The sequence below is a fragment of the Mus caroli genome, unplaced genomic scaffold (assembly GCF_978045245.1).
Source record: "Mus caroli unplaced genomic scaffold, Mus_caroli_1 scaffold_20, whole genome shotgun sequence".
Taxonomy (NCBI): domain Eukaryota; kingdom Metazoa; phylum Chordata; class Mammalia; order Rodentia; family Muridae; genus Mus; species Mus caroli.
Window position 1 is genome coordinate 51,487,987 of NW_028227275.1, and position 8,943 is coordinate 51,496,929.

The 8,943-nt window shown below is 50.7% G+C and overlaps 1 protein-coding gene across 1 annotated transcript in view; it reads left to right on the forward strand.

Annotated features, from left to right (window-relative positions):
* The window catches only part of Fads2 (fatty acid desaturase 2), a 38,414-nt gene extending 32,170 nt beyond the window's left edge, over positions 1–6,244 (forward strand). The window contains exons 8-12 of the mRNA XM_021152362.3: positions 2,416–2,513; positions 2,679–2,775; positions 3,346–3,425; positions 4,212–4,337; positions 4,709–6,244. Coding sequence (XP_021008021.1) covers positions 2,416–2,513; positions 2,679–2,775; positions 3,346–3,425; positions 4,212–4,337; positions 4,709–4,760 — 453 coding nt within the window. The 3' untranslated portion in view covers positions 4,761–6,244. The remainder of the gene's footprint in view (positions 1–2,415; positions 2,514–2,678; positions 2,776–3,345; positions 3,426–4,211; positions 4,338–4,708) is intronic.
* Positions 6,245–8,943: the final 2,699 nt, after the last annotated feature.

An 8,943-nucleotide genomic window follows, 5' to 3' on the forward strand; every position in this document is an offset into this window, starting at 1 on the left:
AGAGTATTAAAAGAGCAGAAATGATAAAACGAACACACACACACACACACACAGAGGATTACTGGAGTAGCTTACAGACAGTGGTCAGAATAGCACAATGACTGTCTCTGACAGAAAAGCCAGAGATCTGCATGTCTCAGAAGTCCCAATTTGGTGCTAGAGTCGCAGAGGATTCCTAGAGAGTAGGCTCTAACACCAATGAAGGAATGCCACAGCAACAAGGTAGATGAACTTGCCAGCAAGAGTGAGGGCACGCATCGACAAGCAAAAAAGCTTCATTCTTCTGTGATTCTTTTAGTTGATTCCAGATGTAGTCAAGTTGACAACCAAGATTAGCCATCACAGAGGGCATGTTTCTACCCAAAACAACAGGCTTAGAGGTACCTCCATGGAGGGAGGCAGGCTGTGTATAGGTTTGAGAAGGTAAACTTGGGTTTACATAGAAGTACAGTTGTGATTTTTGTACATCTCATGGTAGAGTAAGCTCTAATGAGCAAAGAGTTGTCTGTGATGAAAACATGGTCCCTGCCCTCAGAGGAGAACAGACAAGTGCATAGGCCCTTAGTGGATGTTCTTAGCCTTTTAAAACCCCATCAAAGGCTAGGTGTGATAGTACACACCTTTAATCCTTCACCTCTTGGGCTCTCCATACTTTTATTTACTTAATTTTGAGGTAGGCTCTCATTATGTTGCCCAGGCTACCCTTGAACTCAATCTTCCTGCCTCTACTTCCCAAGCTGTGTGTGTGTGTGTGTGTGTGTGTGTGTGTGTGTGTGTGAGTGTGTATACCATATCCTATGCATATGCACACAATATACACACATACATACTTATGCAATAGATTAAAGTGGGACTGGGCATGTGGCTTAGTGGCAGAGTGCTTGCCAGCATGCATGAGACCTTGAGTTCAAACTTAGCACCAAAATAAAAAATAAAAAAGAAGAAGAAGGAAAAAGGAGAGAAAGTAAGGATGATCAAAGTACAACTAGAACTGCTGTGCCTGCTTCACTTGTCCCAGACAGCCACCTAAATCTGAGTATGTTGTATTCAGCCACTCCTGGCTGTTGTAACTGCTCCTACGCTGGCCCTCCCAAGGCGCCCACCCCTTCCCTACTTAGCTGGCAACACTCTGACAACCTGCAATGACGCCAAGGATCTGCTTCGATTTCTTGCATCCAAGCAAGCACTGAACAAGGGCCACCCTTGTCCCCTAAATCGTTCTGGAATTTGCCATGTCTTCACTAATGTGGTCTTGGTTTTGTTCTTCATTTCGTATCTGAACTAAGACACCAGTGTGCCCGATTCTGTTGTCATTCTAAGATCTTTTGTTCTGTTTTGTTTTTAATTTCGTGTGTATATGTTTTGTCTACATGTGCACTGTCTGGGGCCCACAGAGGCCAGCATATGGCACCAGGTCACCTGGAAGTAGGATTACAGATGGCCATGAGCCTTTGTGTGGGTTCTGGGAATCGAACCTGTGTCCTCTGGAAGAGTAGCCAGTTCTCTTAACCACTGAACCATCTCACCAGCACCTCTGTGTGGGGTCTCCCCTTGCCTCAAAGAGGTGGGTCCTTGATGAAATAAGCTTCTGCATAAGCATGGCTGCTTCTGAGCACTCCTGACTGCAAAGTTTGTGTAAAGGTCTAGAGAGAGGATCAGGGTGCTTAGGCAAGTGGACCTGTGGGTCCTATAGCCTGTGGCCTATGGCCACTTGGCTTATAGGGGAGGGTGTTATAGCAAAGAGTTGGGATCTGCTACGTTGTCCTGGATGCATGGGGACCATCAGGTGGAGAGCAAAGGGAGGCTCTTGCTGTGGCCCAGCCAAGACACACAGCTTGAGTAGCAGCAGAAATGGAGGGATGTGGATTTCTCAGCAGAATGACTGCTTGTGAGGCTGTGACAGAGGGCAGAGGCTTCCCAGGGGAGTCATTCAAGCTTGGGACCTTGCTACCAAAGAGAAGCAGACAAAGTGATGAGAGGAGAGGGGCCAAGAAGAGAGTCTAACCTGAGAAGAGACCTAGTCTGGGTTGCTGACAGGGCTGGGGTATGTCCTTTGGCCTTTTTCCTTCCCAGAAAGGAAGGAAATCCAGGTGCCCGAATAGGGGCAGGGCAAGGATGACCAGTGACCTGGCCACATGTTAGAGGCTCACATCAGAATCCTCTGGATCTACTGGCTACTTGCTAGCCAAGATCCCATTTCTTTCCTGAAACTCACATCCAAACTCGATGATGCAAAGAGGTGGTTGAGGCAAGTGGATGACTGGGCACAGTGTCCAACTTCCTAGCAGTCTGCTGTGGTTTCTTATGAACACCTGTGACAAGCAGTGTCAGCTGTGTATATACATGCCCCTGTGGTCAGCTGCACCATGCCAAGGAGGGCGGGGCAGGTTAAGTCTAATCTTATTTACCCTACAGGACTTGGCTTGGGCCATCAGCTACTATATGCGTTTCTTCTACACCTACATCCCTTTCTACGGCATCTTGGGAGCCCTGGTTTTCCTCAACTTTATCAGGTACCCCAACTTTGCTGGTTCACCCTGTGCTTTTGAGAGCACTGGCTTTGCCGGGGCTGTGATGTGAACCCTGTACCAGCCATGGGGGTAGGGTAGGTACAGTGGCTTTTTGTGGCTGCCTATCTCCCACCCTGAGGCTCGGCACTGAGCTCTGCTGTCTTCTAGGTTCCTGGAGAGCCACTGGTTTGTGTGGGTCACACAGATGAACCACCTTGTCATGGAGATTGATCTTGATCACTACAGGGACTGGTTCAGCGGCCAGGTGAGGGGAGGCAAAGGTAGTCACGGGGCTTCTGGAAAGCTGTCCCATGTCCTTGCCTGCACCCTGCCTCTGTGGATCCAGGGCTATACAAACCTTCCCTAGGGCTACTTGTTGCCTGTTGGCAGCCTCAGAGCAAGAAAGGATGGTAGGAAGATTGGGGACGCAGCTCAGTTGGTGTGGCAGCCTCAGTTAAGCAAGAAAGGAGGGTAGAAGGTTGGGGATGTAGCTCAGTTGGTGTTTGCCTAGCATGCATAAAATCCTGGGTCTTATCTCTGGCACCCAATATACTCAATGTGGCGACCCATAATATAATCTTAGTACTTGGGAGGTGGAGACAGGAAGATCAGGAGTCCAAGGCCAGGATAAGTTAAAAACAACACAGAAGGAAATATGGAAGGAGTGATAAGAATCTACCAGAGGAAACTTGGGGAGTCTGGGAGGGTGAGGCTAGAATGGTATGACCTAGAGAGAGGCCCTAAAACCCTGGTTAAGGTGACCTTTATGGGGTAAGTCCAGGTCCTTTGGTTTTGTTCTTACACCCCAGCCACTGATCCCCTGTCCCCTCTGCAGCTGGCAGCCACCTGCAATGTGGAGCAGTCCTTCTTCAATGACTGGTTCAGCGGGCACCTCAATTTCCAGATTGAGCACCAGTGAGTGCAGCCCAGCAATGCTGGGGGTGTGGGGGAAGAGGGGAGACAGGAGTGGGAGGGCAGTGGCCACTAACCCACAGGCCAAGGGTGCCATGAGGTTTATCTTCTCTTGTTGGCAAAACCACCACCCCACCCTAGAGCACAGCTGGGCAGGAGAGGGGCTCTGGGATCAGTGTGCCCTGGAGGCATTAGCTCTGTGCCACATGGGCCATCCTGGGGACCGCACTCCTTCATGTGTGGCCTCTTTGCAGATACAGAAAGCTTACAAGACTATTCTGCAGACCTATAAGGGGCCTGGTTATTGGCTGGGAAACCTGAGAACCAGCTAGATAGCGTATCTGGTACACAGGGGCCCAAAGGACTGTCCCTGCTGCCTCTTCCTGTATCTGTATCTCTCATCTTTTATTATTCTTCTCATCTTCCATCTGTTTCTTTCATTTCCTTTTTTTTTTTTGGCTTAGTGTTGAACTTACATAGGTCTTCTGCCTTGGCCTCCCACATGATGAGGCCAGGGGCATGAACCCTGATACCCTTTTTCTTTTTGTTTTTTAAAACAAAACAGGAGGAGGCCTCCCTTGTGTTTGGCTGTTCAATTCGGCTTTCTGCAGTGCCCCTGTTCATAAATTGCCCCTCTACACACCACTAGTAACATCTTCAGGCAGTTGGCAGGAACCACAGTCTAGTCCTGGTTTAAGATAGGACCTTAGCCCTGCCTGCCTCCCTGGGTTGGAGAGATGGAGAGAACGGGTCTTGGGTTGCACTCACTCTGCCCACCTGCTCCCCCAGCCTCTTCCCCACTATGCCACGTCACAACCTGCACAAGATTGCCCCACTGGTGAAGTCTCTCTGCGCCAAGCATGGCATTGAATACCAGGAGAAGCCGTTGCTGAGGGCCCTGATCGACATTGTAAGGTGAGGGGTGAGCTCCACAAAGGCTGAAGCTCTGGAGCACTGGAAGGGGCCAGAGAGGAGGTGGGGCTGAGGAGGTGAGAGGCACATGGCTGGCCTTATTCACGGTAGGGACTCTAGCTCACAGTGGGGGATTCCTGTCTACCCAGGACTAGAAGAGGACCTCCCCTCTCTCCTTTCCCAGGGGTTTCTCTGGGGTGCATTAGTCAGTAGCCCACAGCTCCTGTGGTATCCTGTGGTAAGTGGTGAGCCCTAGTCAGTAGCTGAGAGGAAGCACCTGCCGCCCCAACATGACTTCCCACAAGTCTCACTGCCTGGAGGCCGAGGTTCCTTCCATCTGGTTCCTGAGCCCTGCCCCCTCTCTCTATTTGCAGTTCACTGAAGAAATCTGGGGAGCTGTGGCTGGATGCTTACCTCCATAAATGAAGCTGCCGTCCTCGGGGCACCCTTGGGAAAGGGGCACTGTTGGGTGACAGCCAGAGGGAGGGGAGGGCTTTTGTTCTGAAGGGTTCTCATGAGACTGAAGTGTCTGCTGGCTCACATTCCCCGTGCTTCGTCTTGCATCCTTTCTTGTTATCTTCTTCCCTCACCCCTACCTACTCCATTCTCATGGAGTTCCCCCTTTGTCAGCCCTGACCCCATCCCCTCTGCCTCCCAGTCCCTTCTCCCAAAGAGCCGGAGAGATGGCTGCCCCAGGTGGTTACGCGTCTGCCTTTAACTTCTGCACCTAAAGATTCCTGGTATGAGATTCTGCTCCTGGCAGCCTAGTCCCTACCCCCTTCTGTCCCATAGACACTCTGGGGGCCTGTGGAACAGGGGTCCAGGACTTGGCTCTACACTCCCTGTCAGCATTATGGTGTAGTCATTTGGGTGAGGACATGCTTTGTTCTGAGTGTCTTTCCCACGGCTGGGATTGGTACTTCCTTCCAGCTGCCAAGGACCAGCTTAGACTTTGAGGCCCAAGGAAAAGTTCTCTCATGCCCACCATCACAACTCCAGACCCTAGGGTTTGTACAGGTTCTATTTCATCATCTACCCAACTCCAGAAACCAAAGGGAGTGTTCCTTGTGTGGGCTCAGGAGAGGCAGTAGCCAGGTTGAAGGAGGGACTGACCAGCCTGGAACCTTAACCTCTCCCACTACAGTCAGGTGCTTCTGAGTTAAAAGGCCCAAGATTCTAGAAGGATCGGATCTTTTTCCAGATCCTCTGGCCAGTTCCAGATGCTTGGTCTAGAGAATGTGGACCTTGCAGGAGAGCCCCTGAGCAGCTCTCCCCAGGATAGAGCTGCCAATCTAGCCAGCACTTGGCTTCTTATTGGCTCATCCCTGTCTTTACAGATGTTTGTTTGTTTTAGCTGTTGTGTTAACATTTCCTACAGAATTCTTCTTAATAGGAGAGTAGCAGAGGGCTGGCTGGGTCTTAGGACAATCCATCTTTACCAGATGCCCCTTGCCCTTCAGGTAGAGCTAGGCTTCGCCATCAAGGCCACAGTATAAGCTGTGGCTTGAGGTTGCTGCTATCAGGAAGGCAGGAGAAACAGGGTAGGGTGGGATGTCTCAGGAGGGCTGTTGGGGGTACCCAGTGAGGCTCAAGCAGGAGTGTAGAGGGAAGAGGAAGCTGAGGGCAAGAGGGAAATGTGAGGGCAGGTGGGAGGGGGGACGTCGGCTATAGCAGGAGGGGACCCACGCTGTGTCATTCTGAGGTCTAACTGGACTAACCAACCAATATGTAAACTGGAGGAAAAGGCTGGGCCTGCACAGGGCAAGCCCTCTAGGACTCCATGAGCCAAGAGAGACCAGTTGGTATTGCTCCACAGAGGCAGAGAACCCGTAAGGAGATGGCAGTCATTTGTATCATCTTGTTCCCCGCCTCTACTTTTTTGGGAAATAAAAAAAATAATTTTATTCTCACTTGCCTGTAGTTCAGCAAGATCAATGGATGGCTAGTGTTCCTGTATGCTGATGTCACAGGTGTGGTAATATAGGGTCTGGGAGGAAGGGTGGTGCTGCCCCACAAGAGAAGGGCCTGACTGTTAAGGCAAGTGGTGAACAGAACCCTGGTCCTCTCTCTAAGAGGACGGTGATGATTCTGGAGACTGAGGCTTTTATTTTGTGTTGCTGTGCCCATGTGGAGTCTCTACAGCCTAGGGAAGGTCTATATCGTTCCAGCCCTGGTTACAGTTCCTAAGCCCTGGTCTGACCTCCAGCCTGGGAAGCCAGAATCATCTGCACCTGAGGTACCTGCCCAATTCACCTTGCAATTGGACCCATGCTGCATCCATCTCGGAACAGGCTCAGAGGGCCATGTCACTCCAGAGGTGTCCGAGAAGAGCCATCAAGGCATGGGGTGGCCAATACTCCCGAGGTTTTTGTTGGCCTCGTAGCTGCTCCCAGCAAGGTTGGGGAGAGCTCCAGCAGAGATCTCATCTCCATAGGTGACCAGAACCTATCCATATAAGTATGGAGGGATAGTAGGAAGCCTGTGGGGGTGATTCCCAGCAACTACACTCTAACTAGTACAGGGCTTGGGATGGCAGACATTGTCACTGATCCTCTGAGTGGCCCTGCGTGAGTCTTCCTCCACCTCATCTCCAGGGTACTCACTGCCACAATTTCCTCCTTAAGGAAAAGAAATCATGGGATAGAATGCCTCCAAGGCTGATTTCTGTCAGTCTCCAAGAGCCTTGGCCTCACCTGACTGATAAGCCCACTGGAGACTTTGGTGACGGCAGACTTGTTTGAACACACCTTCAGAACTTACCTATGTTTGTCTTCCACTTGCTGCTTGGGCAGGACCTGGCCCCCCAATACCCAGAATGCCTCAGGCCAAACCCTGCCAACTGTGAATGTGGGGTCTATGGCAGCTGACACCCAGAGATCTGGGGAGTAGGGGGGTGACTGAAGGGAACCCGGCAGCGATAGGTGTCTCAGGTGTGAAGGTAAATCTAGGCTCACATCCATGAGCTTGTGTTTTCTCATATACACTCCTAGCTTCTGCCTTGAGCACTACCTAAGGTCCAGAGCAGAAGACATACATTCCTGCTCTCTACATGAATAACTCCTCTCTTGTTACAGTGCTCAACTGAGGTTATTGGCCAATATCCCCAAAGTTGTGGGGTGGGTTCTGTCCCCTAACAAAGTCATGGACTTCTCTAATATTTAAAAGCCCAGCCTAATGAAACCCTAACATCTCACAGGCCAAGAAGCTGACACCAGAGAGGGGAAGATCCTCACTCTGAGGCAGCACAGTGACAGCAGATGAATCAGAGCATGCATGGGGAATACCTGCTTCTAATCCAGTTGGCTGGGCCATCTCTTCCCCTTTACCCCATCATACCAAATGTCATACTGTAGCTGGCCCCATGGGTAGAGGCAGGCAGTGGGGCAGTTAATTCAGGTGAAAGAGATGATAAGGAATGGGGTGCTATTGAAAACAAAAACAAAAACCCTACTATCTTTGAGGTAGTTTGAGCTTACGCCAGACACCAGACTCAGAGGCTGTTGGAGCAGCCTGAACATCTGTGCATGTCTATCTGTGTGTATAACTGGAAGCCCAGAGTTTTCTGTACGTGTCTGTCTGTGTGTATAGCTGGAAGCCCAGAGGTTATCAGCAGCTTCATGAGTTCCTCGTAAGTCCAGCTGAACCCATGGGAGCCCTCGGGGCCACTGGGAGGGAGGAGAAGGCCTCAGGCAAGAAGGTCATGGAACAGAAGGAGATTTCAGCCACTTGGGAAACCATGCCTTGGGCCTATTGTGGCTCAGCTGGCTTGGAAAGGACTGTACAGAGGACAGCTGCTGCTGTGAGATAGATCACACAGCAGTGGGTCCCAGCAGGTCATCTGGTGACCTGCGAATGGGCTGGATGAAAAGACTTGCTGTACGATCTGGACACTGGTGTTCTTTTGACTGACAGGACTACGCATTTCTAGGCAGACTGGGTTCACAGATAAATGAGACATAAAATTGCCCGGGGTCTTAGGACTTCACAGTGGCCCCACTGCCTCCTGCCAGAATCAAGCCTTTTTCTTTTTTTCTTTCTTTTTTGGGGGGTGGGGGGTGGGGTGGGGTGGGGACTTGGAAGGCACTTAACTGGGGTTTTGCTTCAAACCATTTGGTTCAAGAGCTAATAATGCCTAAAGGGAGCTAGTAACAGGAAACAGGGCTTGGAAAGTACTGATGTCTTTAAGAACACAGTATGTTTACACATCGTTCTTTCGCAAGGCCTTTATCTCCCCACCGCCAGCCGCACCCACAAAGGCAGAGGCTGGTTCGTGGGAGCTGGCCACTGGAGTCTCTTAGCTATTGGTTGACTGAAAGGACAAACAAGCCGTGACTTCCCTCTGGAACCTTTCTTTCTGGACTCAGGACTGTTGGATAGAAAATAGAAAGGGAGACAGTGGGGTCTTTCAAAGGTACTACCACGGCCTTTTCCTGTCCTCTTGATAAGTGTGGTCTGTGATCTCTACAGGAAGACCGACTCAGGTGAGTGGAGGTGACCCACTGCCAGGAGCTATAGCATAGATGACAGGGGAAGGTGGGACAAAGATGACCTATCAGTAATGGGCTCTGGGTAGAAGGAAGAGACCTAAAGGCAGGGGTCTCTGCAGGGT